The sequence below is a fragment of the Primulina tabacum genome, chromosome 11 (genome assembly GCF_025594145.1).
Source record: "Primulina tabacum isolate GXHZ01 chromosome 11, ASM2559414v2, whole genome shotgun sequence".
In the NCBI taxonomy this organism is placed as follows: domain Eukaryota; kingdom Viridiplantae; phylum Streptophyta; class Magnoliopsida; order Lamiales; family Gesneriaceae; genus Primulina; species Primulina tabacum.
This window is the reverse complement of record NC_134560.1, coordinates 37,864,034-37,885,581: the sequence shown is the minus strand read 5'-3', so window position 1 is coordinate 37,885,581 and position 21,548 is coordinate 37,864,034. Positions and strand designations below refer to the sequence as shown.

The window sequence follows — 21,548 nt, the reverse complement described above, 5'->3', positions numbered from 1 at the left end:
TATTCTTCAATCAGAAACTTAAGATTGCATATTTCCAAAAATGTTCATGTTGACCAGAGATGTTATAACAGCCCATCCGCTGATCAAGTTGCGGCTATTTGGTCGAAGGCAATGATGATGCTAACATTCCACATAACAGGGACATAGTTGCTTGTGGTCGTGATGGTCAAACCCATCAAATACAACATTATTATGGTTATTATGATTCCTTGCAATATCCGTTTTTTTTTTCCCGTATGAGGACAATGGGTGGCAACAGAATATTCTGAAGGTAAAAAATGGGTATGCCCATGTTGACGTGCATGAGAGTGTGCTACCACTTGCAGATGTTAATTCCTTCGATCGTATTATTGCTGGTGAAAGTCGTGGTGCGTTTTTAATCTTTTACCACATACTCAATTTTAGTAATTATTTCTTGCATTTTCCCCCAAACAAACAAGATAATGGTCAGCTGCATATATTTATATATTTGTCCCGCAACTAATTTGTGTGTATTTTATTTGTTTCATGCAGTTGTTCGTGGAAAAAATGATAGGATGGTTTCTTGTAGGGAGTACTATTGTTACATGTTGCAAATTCATGGCAGCAACACTTCGTTAATATTGTATGGTGGTCGATTATTGCAGCAATTTGTTGTCGATATGTACATTAAACTAGAAACAACGAGATTAGATTACTACAGAAGGCACCAAAGTGAGATAAGGTCGGAATTGTACCAGGGTATGGTTGATAGTGTAGCCAATGGTGAATCACGTGGGAGTGAGGTCGGGCAATGTGTTGTGTTACCAGCATCTTTCATAGGAGGTCCAAGAGACATGCGACGTCGATATCTTGATGCAATTGCATTGGTTCAGAAATTTGGAAAACCTGAATTGTTTATTACGATGACTTGGAATCCGGATTGGAAAGAGATTCGAGAAAATTTATTTGAAGGTCAGCTTGCTCATGATCGTCCAGATTTGGTCTCTCGAGTGTTTCGTGCAAAATTACTTGATCTTAAAGACCAGATTCTTAAAAAGTCTATATTTGGCCCTGTTGTTGCTTATGTTTATGTTATCGAGTTCCAGAAACGAGGTCTATCTTATTGTCATATGATTATTATCCTGCAATCTAATTATAAGATTAACTCGCCTGAAAGGTTCGACTCTTACGTTGTTGCTGAGCTTCCAGATAAAGATGTTTTTCCTCGATTGTTTGGTTTGGTCTCACGACATATGATGCATGGACCTTGTGGCACATTAAATTTATAATGTCCATGTATGGTTCATGAAAAATGCAAAAACCATCATCCTCGCCCTTTTTTAGAACATTCTGTTCACGATCTGATGGTTACCATATATATGTACAGGAGGAAAAACAATGGTCGCTCTGTTGAGGTTCGGAAATGTACATTGAATTCTCAATGGGTTGTTCCTTATTATCTACTCTATCGCTATGATTGTTATATCAATGTTGAAATTTGTTCAGGGCTAACGGCTGTAAAATATTTATTCAAATATATTTACAAGGGCCATGACAAAATAAGTGTTCATTTATCACCTCATAGTTCTAACTCATTTGTAGATGAAATACGAGCATTTCAGGATGCTCGCTGGGTGTTTGCTCCAGAATCAATGTGGCGCATTTTTGAATTTGATCTGAATGAAATCTCTCATGCAGTTATCAATTTGCCTCTACATTTACCGGACAAGCACATGATTACCTTCTCAAATTACCAGAACTTGGGCAATGTGTTGGCATCAGAATGTGTCTCCAAAACTATGTTGACTGAATTTTTTAAGACTTGTTCGCACATTGTGGAAGCAACAAAGTTCTTATATTCTGAATTCCCAGAGCATTTTGTTTGGGATCGAACAACTAGAACTTGGAAACCAAGGAAACAAAGACAGGTTATCGGACGTGTTAACTCGACAAATCCGGCAGAAGGTGAGAGGTATTATCATCGTTTATTACTTCTTCATGTTCGAGGCCCTAAGTCCTACTCTGATTTGCTCACTGTTCGTGGAATATTTTGTTTCACTTTCAAGGAAGCAGCAGAACGTAAGGGGCTAATAGAAAGTAATAAGAGTAATTTTGAGTGTTTAAATGAGGCAGCAAGTTTTCACATGTCTATTGCTTTGCATAGGTTGTTTGCTACGATCTTAGTACATTGTGTAATCCTTTGTTTTGTTGTTTGCAACCTTAACTGAAAATTATTATCATACTATATCTTATATAAACACGAAGTCTTATTATTATATAGATTTATCTCTCTATTGCTTAGTTTGAAAACTTTTGTCAATGAATTGCTTACTCTATAATATTTATTGCACAATTATTGAAACATATATCTCCACGTGCATCGCACGTGCACCTACCTAGTAGAGTAAAATAAGAGACTAGTCAAAATAACTATCTTGATGCATCAAATATATAAAAGAAAACATAATACTATCAACCTACCAAATACATTTTCGGGCTAACCAGTCGTCCATAATTTGTCCAATATGGTTTACTTCAATAGCGTAGTTTATACTTCGTTAAAAAACGATAATACTAGATTGAAACTTGATAAAAATGGATTTTAAATATAAATTAGCAAAATACAACCTCATCATTGTATCTTCGTTGACTCAAGTTTTATTATAATGGTCGGTGTAGATAAAAATAATTATTTAATAAATATATTTGCTTTTATTATTTCATACTAATAATGGCCAAACTGAAAGGCATCTCCAGTTCTCAATCGGTGCTATTTTTCTTTGTCAAACAGAGGGAGAAAAAGGAATTTATATTTAAATTATGAATATTTTTTTTATTAAGATATAACTTTACTATTTTATATATATTAAAAGATATTCAATGTTGTTATTTACGTAGGCCACACATGCATGGCCAACGAAGAAATTTTGAAGATCCTCAACCACTACACCTAATCATTTGATAAAGAAACAAATTTCCACACCAGAAAGATCTTCCACGAGACAAAACTTGAATTGTTCGAACCTAGTTAGTGACAAATAGTTAAATACACATGCATACATGAAACAAAGCTAATAATAAAGGCCGCAGAATATGAAGCCATCTACTTTAGAAGTGGAAAAAGAAAATGAAGTTCAGATTTCCAATGTTGAGGTCAGGAAAATGGGATCTAGAACCTGTGATGAATCGAAGAAGCTGTGGAAGATTGCCGCGCCGGCGATTCTTACAGCCGTAGCACAATTCTCTATTGGATTTGTGACTGTTGCATTTGTAGGCCATCTTGGAGAGGTGGAACTTGCTGCTGTTTCAGTCGTGCAGAATGTGCTTGAGGGTTTTGTGTTTGGCGTAATGGTGAGTCTTGTGTGGATCAAAAAAATTACTTTTTGTGGTAATAATCTGACATTATGTGATTGATCACAAAGCTACAAAGGGCTTTGTATATCAGATCTTGAATCTTATGCGTTTTATTATCTCAATTTTTTTTCAAGGGATCCATGATTTCAGTAGAGTGGGGTGATTCTTCATTGTGGAACTAACTTCAAAGTTAACAAGAAACGCGTTTTTTATTTTTGAATTTGTTAATTTTCTCATATTAGCTAGGAATGGGAAGTGCCCTGGAAACACTCTGTGGCCAAGCAGTTGGTGCTGGACAATATGAAATGCTTGGAATCTATCTCCAAAGATCATGTGTCATAACTCTTGTCACAGCCTTATTCCTCTCTCCCCTGTATATTTTCACGTCACCGATACTAAAACTTCTTCGACAAAGTAGAAGTATCTCAAATCTTGCTGGAAAGTATGCTCTTTGGGTGATCCCTCAGTTATTCGCTTATGCATTGAATTTCCCACTTCAAAAATTCCTCCAAGCACAGAGTAAAGTATGGGTTATGGCCGTAATTTCGTTACTCGTTTTGGGTTTCCATGTCTTCTTGAACTGGCTAGTTGTCATAAAACTTGGGAAAGGCTTGCTTGGTGCTGCTGTGGTGGAGAATATATCATGGTGCCTTGTGGTCTTAGCTCAAATGGTTTATGTGGTATCTGGATTCTTCCCCGAATCATGGACTGGATTATCTTTTAAAGCATTCAAGTCCCTTTCTAGATTTGTGAAGTTGTCTCTTGCATCAGCTATCATGCTCTGGTAAGTATTGTTGGATTTTAAATGTAGATGTACAAGATCTGTTTCTTTCGTTTTAGGTGATTGCTTATGAATTCTTTTCGATTTTCGAAGTTTGGAGCTATGGTATTATACTGTGGTGATACTAATGGTTGGCTGGTTAAAGAATCCAGAAATTGCAGTTGATGCCATTTCTATTTGGTTAGTTCTTCAATTCTGTCACAGTTTCAACACCTTAATACATAAAGATGAACGCTGCTGTCGATGAGAGGGACAATCATGTCCCTCAACAAATTTATTTGGATTTATTCATGTAATTTTATAGAAGTTAGTCCATTCAGTTCCTCCACCTCACCCTATGCATCCCTCTCTTGCCCATTTTTCTTCGAATTTCGTGTTCGGCTTTGTCTAAATGCGTTGAGTTTTGTTATAAAATGGAATACAGAGTACCCGATTTGGGATATTATTGATTCATTTATTCATTAACCTTGTCCATGACAGTATGAATCTGGAACTTTGGACATTAATGATAGCTCTGGGTTTCAATGCTGCAATCAGGTTAGTATTCTTGATTTATCTTGAGAAGAAAATAATCGAGTACTTTACACAAACAAAACGAAGTACTTTTCAATTATAGAATTACAATGAATAGTTGAATTATTTCCGAATTGCGACCACTTATTGCTAGATTCGTTGATTTCCAGTGTTCGTGTTTCAAACGAACTTGGAGCTAATTGTCCCAAAGCAGCGAAATTCGCTGTCGCAGTAGCTGTAGTTTCATCAACACTGTTTGGAGTTGTATTCACAGTCTCCATTCTTGCAACCAAGAATGTGTTTCCCAGGATGTTTTCTGATAAAACAGAAGTCATAAAGGAGACATCCAGGTTGGGTTATTTCTTGGCTGCAACCATTCTCCTCAACAGCATTCAGCCTGTACTTCATGGTGGGTAGTACAATATTCTACATATATATCTCATATCAAATCAAGAAGAGATATGTGAATAACCTTATAAGATTTAATAATTTAGCCTTCTCGCGACTTGAGTAAATTATTTTCGTAAACTAAAAGCACGTGTGAAGTAGTTGCTAGCAGAACCTATTAGCATGAAGTCACTTGGTTTGATCTTTCTGAAGATTTGCTCCTCGACCGTGCAGGAGTGGCAGTAGGTGCAGGGTGGCAAGCATCTGTCGCACTAGTAAATATTGGGTGCTATTATGTATTTGGGCTTCCTCTCGGGGCGTTGCTCGGTTACAAGTTCGATCTTGGTGTGAAAGGGATCTGGTTAGGGATGTTATCTGGCTGCTTGCTTCAAACCGTGGTGTTGGTTTTGCTCGTGGCTCGTGCTAATTGGAATAAAGAGGTTTGCATTCTTGTTCTGATTCTAGTTTTTGAGCGAACGAAGCGAAGTAGTGATCATTAATGAGTAGTTTTCAAATCGTTTAAGCAATGTCTGAAACTTTCCAATGAAATTATCTTCCATTCCAGGCCAAAAATTGGCCTGAAACCTGATCCGACCTGTCCAATTACTCCCTGATAATAGTCTTATACATGACCGACCTGGATTTTACACTAGCAAAGATGGAGACAGACGACTCTGTATAAAAATGTCTCGGGTTGGACTGTCCCCACCCCTGCACCCATCACCCTAACACGTTCATGTAACAAGTTGGGGGAGGGGCCGTGGCCTCGGCCTCGTCTGTCCCCCTACGACTCATGGCTCGTTATATGTACATCGGGAGTGTTACCTCTCGTATATTTTTATACAAGATGTTTATGTGGATATGTTTTATAAGAACAAATAATATGAGACTCGTTAGTACTTTTTTGTTTTCAATTTAGATGTTAATATGAATATTTTGTATAAAATACGCGATATTACATAGACCAAACGACCTCTGTCGCTCTGGTCTAACGACCTCTGTCGCTCTTGAGAAATATTTTTAGATGACTTTTAATGCAATGATTTTGTCATATATTATTTTTTCTTTGGAATGCAGGCTTCCATGGCTGAGGAGAGAGTTCGCATCTATGCAGATTCATCGCTGCCTCAAATAGAGAGAACAGAAAATAGTACGATAGTGAAAAATTGAAGGAACTTGCTTCCCAGGATAGGAAAAAATATATTAAAATTAAAATATACAAACATTAATTATTGTTTTCCTCATTCTCTATGTATTTGTACGAAATTCTCTTGCAATTGTAATTCCTCACATTTACTAGATCTTTTAGAGCATGTACAATGATGAGATGAAGTTAGTAAAGTGAAGTTACAAAAATTTAAAAAAAAAATACTATTACACAAAATTAAAACATATAAATAATTAAAAGGTGAAGTAATTCAACTTGCATCTCTATGTAAACTCCAAATATGTTCGATCAAGTGTTTTTGAAGCCTATGATGTAATACTCGGTTCCGAATGCTGACATGTCGCTCCAGAAAGACATTGAACTATATGGTAGGATTTTTTGAATGTACAACATCTGGGGGCACATATTCATCATCTCGAGCTGAGAAATCACGAGCTCCCAGCATATCATCCATTTCGTTCTCAACAATTATATTATGGAGATTGATGCAAGTTTTCGTTATACAATCAAATCAATTGGATCTCACATGCATAAAAAACCTCTCACTATATGCCAATATTCTTGGAGTACATCAAATGATCGTTCAACGCCTTTTCGCATCCTTCTTGATATCATGAAAAAATCCTATGTTTTTGTGAGAAGGGCTGAGGTATGGTTTTCATAAAGACAGTCCAAAATGGATAAATACCATTGTTTAGGTAGTAACCCATGTTGTACCCATTCTCGTTCACATGAAACTGCAGTGGAGGTGCTTCATCCTTTGCAACGTTTACGAACAAATTGGAGCTCTCCACATGTTGATGTCGTTGTTGAATCCTGGTATGCCAAAATATGCGTGTCAAACCCATAAATATCTCAATGCAACCGCCTTTAATATGATTGAAGGTTTTTTTGTCTGTGTCCACTTGGATAATGTTCAGCCCAAGCTGCTGGACAATTTTTCCAAACTCAGTGCATGCAATCGATGCTTCGAGGCATCCCGAGAAATCCCCTTGCAACATTTAGCAGTTATTTGAGCAACATCCGTAGGTGTTAGTTGCCTCAAATATTGCTCAGAAAATATACTACCTTGCAAAATGTTTTGAAACATTCATGACTGTTTCCAGATGACAGTCTACTAAAGCATGATTCTTAGCTAACCAATCCATTCCAAGAATTACATCGAATTCCACCATGTTTATTTGGATTAGGTTTGATAGAAATTCTGATTTTCTATGAGAACACTAATATCCCAATATAGAGTGCGAGTTTCAAAAATCCGATTTGCAGGAGTTGCTACTCTATATGGTTCTTCTAAATTATCAGGCTTAGATCATAACTTATTGGAAAATCTCTTAAACATGAATGAATGCGTAGCACCACAATCAAATAATATATAAGCAGATATATTATTGATTAGAATGGTACTTGCTACGACATCATTTGAGTTGTCAGCCTTTTCTTGAGTGAGAGCATAGACTCGAGCATTTGACTTGTTCTCCTTAGGCTTGTTTTGAGTTGTTCCACCTTCTGGACCATTCTTTGGATCTGGAAAAGGACATTGAGCAATGCGGTGGTCCATCTTTCCACAACAGAAACAAGCTCCAGAATTCTTACGACATTCACTAGTGTGAGTGAATCCACAAGTTTGGCACTTGACTCTAGGGGTGTCAAAATGCGACACGACTCGTCAACCCGACACGACCCAACACGAAAAAAATCAGGTTCGGGTTGAGGTTTTTCGGGTTCGGGTTGGGTTCGGGTTAGGTGGATTCGGGTTAGTGCCATGTTAGGCGGGTTTCGGGTTGGGTCGCGGGTTGAAAATATTACCTATATTTTTATATATTGTATGTTTGAACAAAATTTATTGTATATTTATATGATAAATTTTCATCATTTAATATTTATTTTGCATATTTTTATTTTTTACCAATTTTTTATTTGATTTAGTAAATATACTTTTAATTTTCTACGATTAAACTTTCAAATTTAAATCAAAAATTTTGTTATTATGTGTTTAAATTAAATATTATTATTATTTTTTATTTTTTTGAATTTTTTTCATTAATTTTTTTAAATAAATTTAAAAAAAATTAATAAAATTCGGGTTAGGCGGGTTAGACGGTTGAGTCGGGTTATACGGGTTCGTGTTCGGGTTGGGGGTTTTCGGGTTGCTTCGGGTTCGGGTCGAAAAAAAATAAAAAAAATTTCGCGGGTTGACCCGAAACTCGACCCAACCCACCCGATTGACAACCCTACTTGACTCCCTCGTTGCTTGATTGAGAAGAAGTGGTTCCTTTGGCTGGAGCACTGGTGGATTGATTGCTTGAAAACCTAGGCTTCTTGAATTGATGGCCCGGTTGGTACTAGCTTGATTAAGGACGTTTGAGTTTGTTCTTACCTTCACGCCTCTTGATGTCATTCTCAACCCTGATGACGGCTTCTATCAATTTATCAAAACTATTGGGCTCGATAACAGCAAGAGCAGATTGAATGCAGCTGTTCAATCCGTTCTTGAAGCGATGTACCTTCAAGGCCTCGTCTCCCATGATGGTTGGGGAGTAAGTTTCCAATGAGTGGAACTTAGATGAATACTCCACTACTGTCATGTTTGGTTCTTGGACCAAGCTTTCAAATTCTGACAGCTTCTGCACTCGAACTGCTGTCGGGAAGTACTGCTTCAGAAATGTCTCTCGAAAACTTTGCCATGTGATAGGTCTCGTCCCTAATATAGTTGGTGAGACTCCTTCCCACCATTTGGCTGCTTTATCCACACAAAAAAAGGTGTAATCACATCTACCTTGATCTCTTGTGGGACTTCAAGTAGTCGAAGATGATTGTCCACCTCCTTCATCCAATTCTGTCTGACCTCAGGATCAGAGCTTCCATCGATATTGGGACTCTTGCTCTTCGGAGAGACTCATAGTGCTGCTTAGTCCCATTCTGAGATGGAGGTGGTGGCGGTGGTTGATTAGCATTAGGGTTGAAAACCCCTTGTAGCGTGGTTGTCCACAATCGTGATATAGACATCAAATCCGCCTGACTGAGGCCAACTGTTGGTGGTGTTTGTTGTGCATCCTCATCGTTGCGTTTGTTATTGTGATTTTTGTTGCGATTTCCATAAAAAGGGTCGCGATTGTTTCTCACGGGTCTTCCGTCCATTTCCTACAAATATGAAAGTTCTAAGGTTTTTTGGCAGAATAGGGACAAAACAAAGAAAGCAAAATGATTGAGCAATTGCTAAAAATTTAAATATGAAATCAATGGATAAAAATAACTTTATTGATTTCTCACGAAAGTACAATTACAACTAAACTTCTAAAATTCTAACAGAAATGCAAATGGAACAAGTGTTATTACAAAGAATTACTACTGATGGTCTAATATATCACTTCACTCAATCCCAAATCCACAGGATCCTCTTCGACTTCTTCTTCTTCGGGATCCTTCTCGGGTTTCTCTTCATGGTTGGCTATTACTGTTTCCAGATGTTCAATATGACCATGCAGAACTGCATTCTGGTCAATAAGAACTTCAACAGTGTTCTTCAACTATTGAATCTGAGCATCAGTCTGCTCACAATACTAATTATGCTTGTGCATGAGTTGGTTTTTTTGATCCTTAAGCACTTGGATATTCTCAACCAAGTTATCACGTAACTCGATTAACTCTGCAACAGTCTCTTGGAAGGTTTCGAACTCCTCTTGAGTTTTCCTATTCCTCTCTTCTGCCTCACGCAGATAGTGAGTATAACGTTGAATATCATCTCTTAAGTGTTTTGCTCTACGCTGTAATTCATCTTTGTCCAGCTCTAAGCAGTAGTTATGTCCCTTGAGTTTCTCTATCTTCTTCTCTAAGATCTTAATGTAGCTACTCTGGTCAGCAATATTCTACATCCAAAACATGAGAGTCAAGGTTCAGAAATGATCTCAAGAGTACAGGTCGAATTATAGACAATTACTGGAATGAACAGAATCAGTACAGCCTATAACATTTAATAAAATAAAATAGCTCAACATTTTTTGGTCTTAGATTCACATGAAAAATTTACTAAAAATCTTTCACATCATGAACATGAAGTGTACCAAATTTGGTGCTAAAATACTTAGGCATTTGCAAATAAAAATTTCTCAAAATTTGAAAAATTGGAAAATTTTACGGAAATGACGATATCACTATCTAAACGAAGTATTTTGGGGTCTGTCGGTGGTGCTAGAACGAATAATTGGTTCTAGGTTGAGTTCTTCTCGTCAAGATCTTTCCAACGTTATATTACAATAGTCAAAATTCCTCTTGGATCAATAGTTATGGCCGTTTTTGAAGTTTGTGTGAAAAACACCCTAACTTCCATACAATTTGCAAGGTCTACTACATGCGCTTGCTAGAATTCATTTTCTACTGCAATTCTTATGATACTGCAATCAAGTCTGCTGCTTTCCAGCACTGTTAGAACCAGTCTGTTGCGTTCCGGGTCTAATGACCAAGTCTTCTGCATTCAGATCTACTGATTTTTACAGGTTCTGGTTTCAGACTACTGGTCTTGATGCTACTGTTTTTCGATCTACTGGTTTTTTTAACTGCTTTTGGATTCAGACTTGCTGCTGAATTTCCAAAATATTAACTTCAGATTACTGATTTCACCTCTACTGAACATAGGTCTACTTAAATCAATCCCACTCATTTCATACATGCTGCTGAAGCACTCAGAGTTCTATTGCATTCTGATTTGTTTCCCTTACTGATTTTCCCAACTGTACGTAGTTAGTCTATCGTTTCAGTAGTATATTACATTAGTTTATTTTCAGAATTCTAGTAGTTTATCCGAACTTATTTTCAGAAGTCTATCAGGACTTATTATTTCTAGTTGCTCTTCCCCAGAATATGAAAACCTGGTTGGCTTTGATACCACTTCAATGTCATGCCCCAGGGACGGGGTTGGTCGACATCGACGTTAATCTCAAATTTATATTCGAAAACAACAAGCCTCAGAAGTACAAAATTCAGAAACCAGTTTTTTTTATTCATAATACTGAATATTTCATTGTCTGATACAAACTCAGATAACTAATATTTTACTGCGGAAATGTAAAACCCAAACATAACAATGTCTTAACAGATGCAGCGGAAAAACAAAAATTAGAACTGAGAAACAACAGTTTTCTTCGGCACCGGCGTTGCTCTCAAATTTACATTCGAAAACAACAAGCCTCAGAAGTACAAAATTCAGAAACCAGTCTTTTTATTCATAATATTGAATATTTCATTGTCTGATACAATCAGATAACTAATGTTTTACAGCGAAAATGTAAAACTCAGACATAACAATGTCTTAACAGATGCAGCGGAAAAATATAAATTAGAACTGAGAAACAACAGTCTTCTTCACCAGCCTCAGAACTGATTCTACTCTTTTTTTTCTAACAATTCTTCCTTGTTCTTATCTGAGATGGTTTGTTGGGCGAGGGATATGGTCGTCACTCAATAAGCGGGGGCAGGAATAACTCCCAGTTTTCGAAATTATTTTCAACAGAAACAGTAACACAAATAAACAGAAACTCATACTTTCAGAATAGGAATCGATAATCAGGAATAACATGTTTCAGAACAGAAATCGGAACTTAAAATTTAGCAAGCAAGCATGAGAACGTTTGTGAATTTCATGGTTAAACTGATATCAGTCTCCTATATGTTCTTTCCTCTAAGGGGTGATGCCAGTAATCAGTAATCAGAATTCAGTAATCAGGAATGTTGCAAAATATATATTCCTACAATTAGTTCACTAGATTTCAGTGCTTCAAAAATCAGATATTAGAAATCAAAAATACATATACATTGCTTCAAAACAGAAATTAAAAAATGGTTTCAAGATATTTATACATAAGCACACTTACTGAAATTTGACAGAAAGTTTTGGTTGAAGTCTGGAATCTGCTTGCTCTCGCTACTGGATTTTACTGCAAAAGACACTCTCTTAGCTCGAATTTCAAGTGATAACTCAAAATTTGTGTAACACCAATTCAGAGATTTTGAGGGTATTATTTATAGACAAAATTCTTATTGTTAGCCTCACAATTAATGGCTATAATATGTCATTATGTGATATTAACAGCTTTTATTCCATGTTAAATGCTTCAGTTACAAATCATAAGCAGAATCAGTACTTGTCTGCTGGAATCTCGTGCTAATGAACTCTTCTGCTGCTGGAAAAATATCAGCTTCTGAAATATTAGTTGCTGCTGGAATTGTAAACTTCTGCTGAAATTTTTGCATTGCTGCTGAATATTGTTAGCTGCTGCAAAATGCTAGCCACTGCTGAAAATTCGGGTTCTCACAAAATATTTATTTCAATCTATGAACTCATTCAGTTGCAACTCTATTAGCGTATTTGAATGTATTAATTTTTCATACGCTATTCAGTTTAACATTTAAATTATTAAGAGAATTATATCGTATAATAAATCCTAATAATTCATTATTATACAATCAATAATATATCTATTCATTTCAAATCAAGATTTAAAGTTTCAGAATTGTTTTGAAACCCTCAAAAATTCATATAAAATTTAAATCTGATATAATTCAATTTCAACTTTGAAAGTTAATTTTTCATCGGCTATTCTATCACATATATTGAAATCAAATTCAAATACATGCTATTCTATCAATTCAATAAATAAAAGTGCCGAATTCAAGAGAACATTACCTCAAAAAGACACTTTCAACACGAGGTTTCGAATATATAATTTGTTCTGAGTTTGGACAACATTTCACTATAGTTTTGAAGGATAGAACTTAAATTCCCTTCTTTCCCTTCTTTTTACCTCTAGTTTAGGTCTCTTGTTCAATATTAAGATTATTAATATTATTTTTTCGTATATGCCAATCCTCACTCCACGTGAAGCACTTGAATTCCATTTCAATTTGTAATTTGTGGTTAACTCGACCCTATCCCTGCTGGCAGTGCCCGCAAGGGTCGATCCAACGGCTCGAATTTTTCCGAGTCGGGCAGGGTGAAACAATCCGTAATTTTGTGGACACATATACATGAAGAACCAACTGACAATTCACATGCATCCACTTAGATTTATGTTTATAATTACTATTTTGCCACCATATCCTTGAATTACAAAATGGCGAATTTTTTAATGGACTATTATAATTACAATTTTGCTATCAAAATTTAATGGACTATTTTTCAAATTATTTACAATTTTACCATCGAATTTTAATGAAATATTTTTCAATTTATTTACAAGTTTGTCATTAAAATTAAATGCATTATTTTTCAAAGAAATATGGAGTATTTTCAATTTGTATAGTTTATTCCATTTGTATAGACTATTTCAAATCCATTTCCAATTACAATTATATTAGCTAATTGATTTATTCTCATAATCTACATAATTAACGTTAATCAAATTATTGGGTCTCATACAATCTTTGTACAATATTAACATGGATTTCATAAAAAAAAACATGGAATTGAATTGTATTAAAAAGAGGATGACAAAGCTTTTTTATTGGAAAAATTCAATTTAATTAGAGTAAGATTTAGAAACAATTTAATTTAATTAATAATTTTTTAATAATATAAAAATAATTATAAACTAATAAGGTGACAAATTAAAACTAAAGGCTTAGAGCTCTTTAAAAAATTAAAATCCTTAACGTTTAGAAATTTAACCAAACTGTTAAACCAAACCAATCTATATTGGATCGGTAAATCACGGTTTGGAATGATTTAAAAACCATCCAAACAAAAAAAAAAATTGGTTCAAGTTTTAGAAACAAATAAAGTGAACCAAACCACTCCAAACAGAAAACACTAATATAAAAAATTATGTAATAGTTTGTTAATTGAGTGATTTTTTTGATATAGAAATATATTGTTTGTTTTTTAGTTTGTATTATAGCTAAAAAAAGGGTCAATTAATGATGAAATTTATAAAATTGTTGAGTTTATTCAAATTTTAGCGCTAATTTTAAATAAATCATCGCTATTTTAGCGACGTCAATGGATATTAAAAAACGTCACTAACGATGACGGTTTTGCGACAGTGGATAAATTTATAGATGGTTTTAAGACCGTTGCTAAAAATAGCGATAATTTTTTTTAAAATGTTGCATCTAAATATTTAGCGACGATTTATATATAATTTCTTTCAATAAGTAAGACGGAATTTATAGATTAAATTCCATCTCAAATTTGAAATTTAAAAAACTGCCCTAAGTTTGCGAGATATTTTTTTCAAAAACTATTGCTAGTTGCCTCTATAGACCCTTCTCATTTTTTTTTAGCAATTTTCGTCTTTCTCCTCTGCTATGGGCGAATTTTTGCCAATATGTTAGATGTAACTTACATGTCACATACATAGTTTTATTGTTAACTAGAAGATTTTGATATGAAAATTATGTATGTTAAATTATTTATTTTATTGTAATATTTAATTATATGTTAGATCTAACCAGTATATATATGCATGTATTATAGTGTATTTCTTTATGTATGTTAATTTGAAAATAATTATATAAATTTACATGTACTGATTATGTGTATAATTATTGATATTAATTATTATTTAAAGTAATGTATTATATTAATATTAAATAATAATTTAATATTTAAAAGACTTATATTATATAATTATATGATTATTTAATATTTTGAAAAAATTAGCAATGATTTTTGAAAACCATTTTTTGAAATCCATCGTAATTAACGACGGTTTTAATAAAAAAAATTGCTAATTAACGAACAATAAGTAAATATCATAATTGTATTATTATTATTTAATATTTTAAATTTTTAATTTAGTGACTATTTTGAAAAAATCGTGATTAGCGATAGTTTTGATTAAAGAATTTTAATTTAATGATTGTTTTTTTATAAAATTGTCGCAAGTGGCGACCATTTGAATAAAAAAAGGTAAAAACTTGTGTGAGACGGTCTCACGGGTCATATTTGTGAGACGGATCTCTTATTTGGGTCATTCATGAAAAAATATTATTTTTTATGCTAAGAGTATTACTTTTTATTGTGAATATGGGTAGGGTTGACCCGTCTCACAGATTAAGATCCGTGAGACAGTCTCACATGAGACCCACTCATAAAAAAAATAGTCGCTAATTAGCAATAATTTTAATCTAAATTGTCATAAAACAATGCAAATTAATTAATATCCTAATTATATTCTTATTAATATTTTGAAAATTAAATTTAGGGAAAAATCGTCGCAAAGTGATGGTTTAGCGACAACGCTCTTCCCAAAACTATCCGAAATTAGGTATATTTTTTCAAATATTCATTAAAATCGTCGCTAATATAAATAGCGACGTTTTTTTTACTGTCGCTATGTGCATTTTTTATTATATCGAGAATTTATTGATGGTAGATTTTAGTCCAATAAACATAAGCACATTTTAAAAAATTTATGTTATTTATAAGTTAAAAATTTTGTAACTTGTATAAGATATATAAGATATAATATGGTTTGGTTCTCATTTTTATATAAACTAAATCAAACCATAATTGAACACCTTAATCTTCACCTGCTACGTTTTTTTTAAAAAAAAAAAAAGTAACAGAAAATCTGATACTTTGTGTATCTCCCACAAAGTATAATACTTTGTCAAAAATTTCCGAAATTTAAAATATAATTTCGAAAAAAAGAACCGATTTTTTAATTTTTAGGACATTACATTTTAGACAAAAAAATTGTGTGAGACGGTCTCACCGGTCGTATTTTGTGAGAAATATATCTTATTTGGGTCATCCATGAAAAATTATTATTTTTTATGCTAAGAGTAATACTTTTTATTGTGAATATCGGTAGGGTTGACCTGTTTCACAGATAAAGATTCGTGAGACCGTCTCACAAAAGACTTGCTCTACGTTTTATTTTAGCCCCACTACTAGGTACGTCTTCCTCTAATTTTTTTTTATTAATTGTGTGGTAAATATTTTTATTATTGGAAAGAAAAATAGAAATTCACTTTAATAAACAAGATATTTACCTTTTTATTTATTATATGAAATATTAGTAAAGTAGTAATTAAAATTAATATAATTTATTAATTAATTGAACAATAAATTATTTATTTTAATTTTTTATATTTCCCCCGACGGAATGAAGTAAGAGCTCCATAAGACAAGTCTTGAACATAGACTAGACGTCATATCCTCGTTCGTTCTCGCAATCGGTGCTATTTTGCTTCTGTCAAAATAACCAATATTTTGCAGATTCCCAAGAAGTACACCTTATCATTTGTATCTATATCCGAATACCAACAAATTTCTGCGCCAGAAATTAAGACTTTTTTCTTCGAGATAAAGCCAAGTTTCAACTAAAATTGGTCAAAACTAGTACGTGATAAACACTGCAAAAAAAAAAAAAAATACATTGGTTTTTTAATTATATTATACATTCCTGCATGAAACTGAGCAAATCAAGAAAGCTAACAAAACATGAAACCCACTTCTTTAGAAATCGAAACAGAAAGAGAAGCTCACCTCTCCAGCGTTGATGTCAGAAAAAAGGGATCAAGAACCTGGGATGAATCAAAGAAGTTGTGGAAGATTGCGGCGCCGGCGATTCTTACCTCCGTCGCACAGTTTTCCATCGCGTTTGTGACTGTTGCGTTTGTCGGCCATCTTGGAGAGGTGGAACTTGCTGCTGTTTCAATTGTGCAGAATGTGCTCGAGGGCTTTGTGTTTGGCATCATGGTATGATCAACTCTATTGTGGACAAAATTTAGTCGTTGGTTTTATAATATTACATTATTTTATTGATCACAATGGTTTTGTATAGATGAGATGGGAAATATAAAATGTAATTTCGAATATTATTTCAGGTCTTGAATCTTGAATAAATCAGTGTTTTTTTTTTTTTTTTGAAAAACAAAAACATGGGATTCAAGATTTTAGTAGACTGGGGTGAAACTAACCCAAAACTCTCTCACACACACGCACAAAAGCGTTAGTTTTTATACAAGATTTTGTTGATTTTCTTGTATTAGCTCGGAATGGGAAGTGCCCTGGAAACACTCTGTGGCCAAGCAGTTGGTGCTGGACAATATGTTAGGCTTGGAATCTATCTCCAACGATCATGCGTTATAACTCTTGTCACCGCCTTGTTCCTATCCCCACTTTACGTTTTTACGTCGCCGATACTAATACTTTTCCGACAAAGTGAAAATATCTCAAGTCTTGCTGGAAAGTTTGCTCTTTGGGTGATCCCTCAGTTACTCGCTTATGCATTGAATTTCCCACTTCAAAAATTCCTTCAAGCACAGAGCAGAATATGGGTTATGGCTGTGATTTCGTTACTCGTATTGGGTTTCCACGTTTTCTTGAACTGGCTAGTCGTGATAAAACTTGGGAAAGGCTTGTTTGGTGCTGCTATGGTGGGGAACATATCATGGTGCCTTGTGGTCTTAGCTCAAATGGTTTATGTGGTATCCGGATTCTTCCCCGAATCATGGACTGGATTATCTTTCAAGGCATTTAAGTCCCTTTTTGGATTCGTGAAATTGTCTCTTGCATCAGCCATCATGCTCTGGTAAGTTGTTGGATTTTGAATGTAGATGTTTAAGATCTGTTTCTTTTGTTTTAGGTGATTGCTTATAAATTCTTTCCGATTTATTTGTGGATGCAGTTTGGAGCTATGGTATTATACTGTGGTGTTACTTATGGTTGGCTGGTTAAAGAATCCAGAAATTGCAGTTGATGCCATTTCCATCTGGTTAGTTCTTCAATTCTGTCACGGTTTCAACACCTTAAATATAAAAATGAATGCTGCTTTCGATGAGAGGGTCAACCGTCCCGTCTTGCCTGTTCTTTTCTGAGTCCCTGGATTCACCGTGGTCTAAATGCATTGAGTTTGTTATAAATTTGAATACCGAGCACTTCATTTGAGCTATTATCGATTCATTATGCATTAATATTTCCTTTGTGACAGTATGAATCTGGAAATTTGGACTTTAATGATCACTCTTGGTTTCAATGCTGCAATCAGGTGTGAAACTTCAGCCTATACCTTTTGAGAAGCATGAACAAAGCACTTTTAATTTCATTGATACAAATAGTTGAATTATTTGCCACCATTTAATGTTCAATTCGACGATTCGCAGTGTTCGTGTTTCAAACGAACTTGGAGCTAACTGTCCCAAAGCAGCGAAATTCTCTGTCGTAGTAGTTGTCGTTACATCAATATTGTTTGGAGTTGTATTCGCAGTCTCCATTCTTGCAACCAAGAATGTGTTTCCCAGGATGTTTTCTGATAAAGCAGAAGTCATAAAGGAGACATCCAAGTTGGGTTATTTCTTGGCTGCAACCATTCTCCTCAACAGCATTCAGCCTGTACTCCATGGTGGGTAGTACAATATTCTACATATATATCTCATATCAAATCATAAAGAAATATGTGAATAACCTTATAAGATTGAATAATTTAGCCTTCTCGCGACTTGGGTAAATTATTTTCATAAACCAAAAGCACGTGTAAAGTAGTTGCTAGCAGAACCTATTACCGTGAAGTCACTTGGTTTTGAGCCTACCGACGATTTGCTCCTCGACTGTGTAGGAGTTGCAGTAGGTGCAGGGTGGCAAGCATCTGTCGCACTAGTAAATATTGGGTGCTATTATGTATTTGGGCTCCCTCTCGGGGCGTTGCTCGGTTACAAGTTCGATCTTGGTGTGAAAGGGATCTGGTTAGGTATGTTATCTGGCTGTTTGCTTCAAACTGTGGTGTTGCTTGTGCTCGTGACTCGTGCTAATTGGAATAAAGAGGTATGCACTCTGCTCCATATATGTAGTTATTTTGATTCTAATCTATTTTGGATGAAAACCACATTTTGTTCGGAAATTAGGCTTCCAAGGCTGTGGAGAGAGTCCGGGGTCCGGGCCAATGATGACTTGTTGCTGCTTCAATCTGAGAGAAGAGCATAACATAGTGCGAGAGAAGAAAATTGAACAAACTTGTGCAAAACTTGAAATAAAGACATTTTATTGATAAGAAATTGATGAGTCAAAATACCCATATATTATTAAGCTAATTTTTTTTTTTTTTGAAAGGAAATTTCATTAATCATGCAAAGAATTACAATAATCTAAGTGTTCAATCAAATAAGACGGACTGTCAAAGAAAATCGAAGGACTAGCATAAAAATGAGCAGCTTTTGCCAAAGCATCGGCTACACCATTTGCTTGTCTATAGGCAAATTGAACCGAGAGTGCGGTTCCTTGATTCAGTAGCAGCTGGCATTGGGGCACAAGAGATCCAAACTCGGTAGCATCGTCGGCAGAAGACTTGATAGCATCCACAACAGTCTTTGCATCAAGTTCAAAAATCACATTTGTCAGATTCATCTCTTTGATCCAAGTTATAGCATTGAGTAGAGCAAGTGCTTCACATTCTTTCACCATTGGATTTCGAGGGCCGTGTTGCACTCGGCATGCCATAAATTCTCCATTTTCATCTCGCAAGACACAACTAAGGCCGAATGTATTATTGTCCGTGAAGATGGCTGCATCCGTGTTGCATTTGAACAAGTGGGGGGAGGTTTGTGCCATCTTTTACATACTGATTCAACCCTTTGCACGTTTGGTTTGAAGATAGGGCCTCTTTCTTTTGCTTGTAGCCAATCGTACAATGTCTGTAGAGCTCCACGGACCAACTGTGCTGATGTGCAATGCTTATGGTTCCATAGTTTATCATTTCTTTGTTTCCATAATCCCCACATGATCATAACAGACTTCCCGACTTCCATATTCGTTAGTGTTTTGAGCATCAAGAATATCATTTCTGCAAAGCTGTCTACCTTAGCTGCACATGAGTTTATAATATAGGAGAGATGGGACTCATTCCAGCATTCCTGAGCAAGAGGGCATAGTAGAAAAGCATGCCATGTGTTTTCAATATGACAATCACAGTGTACACATGTAAGGGGGACTGGAATACCTTTGCGTTGAAGCGTTGCTCTAACTGGTAGGCAGTTTCTAATTGCTCGCCATAAGAAAGTTTTGACTTTTGGTGGGATCTGTAATTTCCAGACATTTTCCCATTCCCCCGAAGTCCCAAATTCCATGTTGGACGACATAATCTCAGAAACCACCCAATACCCCGATTTTACAGTATATCTCCCATTTTTGTTGTAGTGCCATATTCTTATATCTGTCATTGAAGCCTCTTGTAGAGGTATTTTCAAGCTTTCACATTTATCTCTTGTATCAGACAATTCATTGATTAGCTCAACATTCCATTGCTTGCGCCCTGGAATCATCACTTCAGCCACCATTCCAGAGACCCGCAAGGTTTGAACCCGAAAATTATTTCTCTCTCGTAGCCAAGGGTCGCTCCAAATATTTATCTTTGTTCCATCTCCGATCTTCCACCGGCATCCAGTTTGTAACAATGATTGAGAGCTCCAGATACTTTTCCAAACGAAGCTTGGATTATGGCCCAATTGGGCTGTGAGGAAGTCCCCTCGAGGGAAATATCTAGCTTTGAAGATTCTGCTTGCGAGTGTATCTGGGCTGGAAATAAATGATCAGCCTCGTCTCCCTAACATTGCCAGATTGAAACTGTAGAGATCTCTGAATCCTAGACCTTCTTTCTCTTTTCTAACGCTCAACCTGTCCCAAGAAAGCCAATGAATACAGTGTTGGCTGTCTTTCTTGGATCCGCACCAGAACGAATTTAACATACGCTGGATTTCGTCTGTTATAGATTCCGGCAATAGAAAAACATTCATACAATATGATGGTATAGCTTGTGCTACTGTCTTAATGAGTATCTCACGCCCTGCTTTTGACAATGGCTTATTTTTCCAAGACTGTATTTGCAGCCAAATTCTCTCCTTTAAATAGCTGAAGACCATTTTTTTACTTCGCCCAATCAATGATGGAAGGCCCAAATATCTTCCAGTATCCAGCGGAGAATTCACCCCTAAAATTGATGAGATATTTTTTTTTTTTACTTCATGGTGTACATTGCCACTAAAGAAAATACCTGATTTTCCAAAGTTGATTGCTTGCCCCGATGCCTCCTGATATGTTGTGAGAATATTCCTCATGATAGTAGTTTCTTCAGTTGTGGATCTGAAAAAGAAAAAGCTATCATCCGCGAATAACAGATGAGATACAATGGGTGCCCCTTGACATACCTTATAACCATGCAATAACCCATGTGCTTCCGCTCTTCGAATTAGTGCAGACAGGCCTTCGGCACATAGAATAAATAGATAAGACGATAAAGGGTCACCTTGTCGGAGGCCACGTTGAGGTTGAACAGGGCCAACACTTTGATCATTGAGCAGGATGGAGTATCGGACAGAAGTTACACATTTCATAATAAGTTGTACCCATCTGGTGTTGAAGCCCATTTTAATCAAGATGCATTGAAGATA

At 35.3% G+C, this 21,548-nt stretch overlaps 3 protein-coding genes across 4 annotated transcripts; all 3 read left to right on the top strand.

Annotated features, from left to right (window-relative positions):
* Positions 1-212: 212 nt before the first annotated feature.
* LOC142519833 (uncharacterized) lies at positions 213-2,189 on the top strand. Its single transcript, XM_075622852.1, has 3 exons — positions 213-368; positions 514-1,233; positions 1,564-2,189. The coding sequence occupies exons 2-3, from the start codon at positions 537-539 to the stop codon at positions 2,187-2,189; spliced, it is 1,323 nt and encodes a 440-aa protein (XP_075478967.1). The 5' UTR covers positions 213-368; positions 514-536.
* A 723-nt stretch (positions 2,190-2,912) lies between these two features.
* On the top strand, positions 2,913-6,339 carry LOC142518272 (protein DETOXIFICATION 29-like). 2 transcript variants are annotated; one of them, XM_075621014.1, is made up of 7 exons: positions 2,913-3,312; positions 3,558-4,099; positions 4,190-4,276; positions 4,577-4,633; positions 4,780-5,018; positions 5,231-5,436; positions 6,074-6,339. In XM_075621014.1, exons 1-7 carry the CDS (start codon positions 3,055-3,057, stop codon positions 6,164-6,166), a joined length of 1,482 nt encoding a protein of 493 aa, XP_075477129.1. In that variant the 5' UTR covers positions 2,913-3,054; the 3' UTR covers positions 6,167-6,339. The 2 variants fall into 2 exon arrangements, with proteins under 2 accessions (XP_075477129.1, XP_075477130.1); XM_075621015.1 differs by having other exon boundaries at positions 3,179-3,312; positions 3,562-4,099.
* Positions 6,340-16,608: 10,269 nt separating this feature from the next.
* On the top strand, positions 16,609-19,193 carry LOC142518769 (protein DETOXIFICATION 33-like). Its single transcript, XM_075621582.1, has 7 exons — positions 16,609-16,866; positions 17,160-17,701; positions 17,798-17,884; positions 18,101-18,157; positions 18,273-18,511; positions 18,725-18,930; positions 19,011-19,193. The coding sequence occupies exons 1-7, from the start codon at positions 16,609-16,611 to the stop codon at positions 19,050-19,052; spliced, it is 1,431 nt and encodes a 476-aa protein (XP_075477697.1). The 3' UTR covers positions 19,053-19,193.
* The last annotated feature ends 2,355 nt before the right edge of the window (positions 19,194-21,548 follow it).

What these genes read in the sequence shown, in the direction of transcription:
- LOC142518272 (XM_075621014.1), top strand. Translation starts at nt 3,055, where the DNA reads ATGAAGCCATCTACTTTAGAAGTGGAAAAAGAAAATGAAGTTCAGATT. An exon ending in GCATCAGCTATCATGCTCTG is followed by an intron (nt 4,100 to 4,189) that starts GTAAGTATTGTT and finishes CGATTTTCGAAG; the next exon opens with TTTGGAGCTATGGTATTATA. An exon ending in GTTGATGCCATTTCTATTTG is followed by an intron (nt 4,277 to 4,576) that starts GTTAGTTCTTCA and finishes TGTCCATGACAG; the next exon opens with TATGAATCTGGAACTTTGGA.
- LOC142519833 (XM_075622852.1), top strand. Translation starts at nt 537, where the DNA reads ATGGTTTCTTGTAGGGAGTACTATTGTTACATGTTGCAAATTCATGGC. An exon ending in TATGATGCATGGACCTTGTG is followed by an intron (nt 1,234 to 1,563) that starts GCACATTAAATT and finishes ACTCATTTGTAG; the next exon opens with ATGAAATACGAGCATTTCAG.
- LOC142518769 (XM_075621582.1), top strand. Translation starts at nt 16,609, where the DNA reads ATGAAACCCACTTCTTTAGAAATCGAAACAGAAAGAGAAGCTCACCTC. An exon ending in GCTTTGTGTTTGGCATCATG is followed by an intron (nt 16,867 to 17,159) that starts GTATGATCAACT and finishes TTCTTGTATTAG; the next exon opens with CTCGGAATGGGAAGTGCCCT. An exon ending in GCATCAGCCATCATGCTCTG is followed by an intron (nt 17,702 to 17,797) that starts GTAAGTTGTTGG and finishes TTGTGGATGCAG; the next exon opens with TTTGGAGCTATGGTATTATA.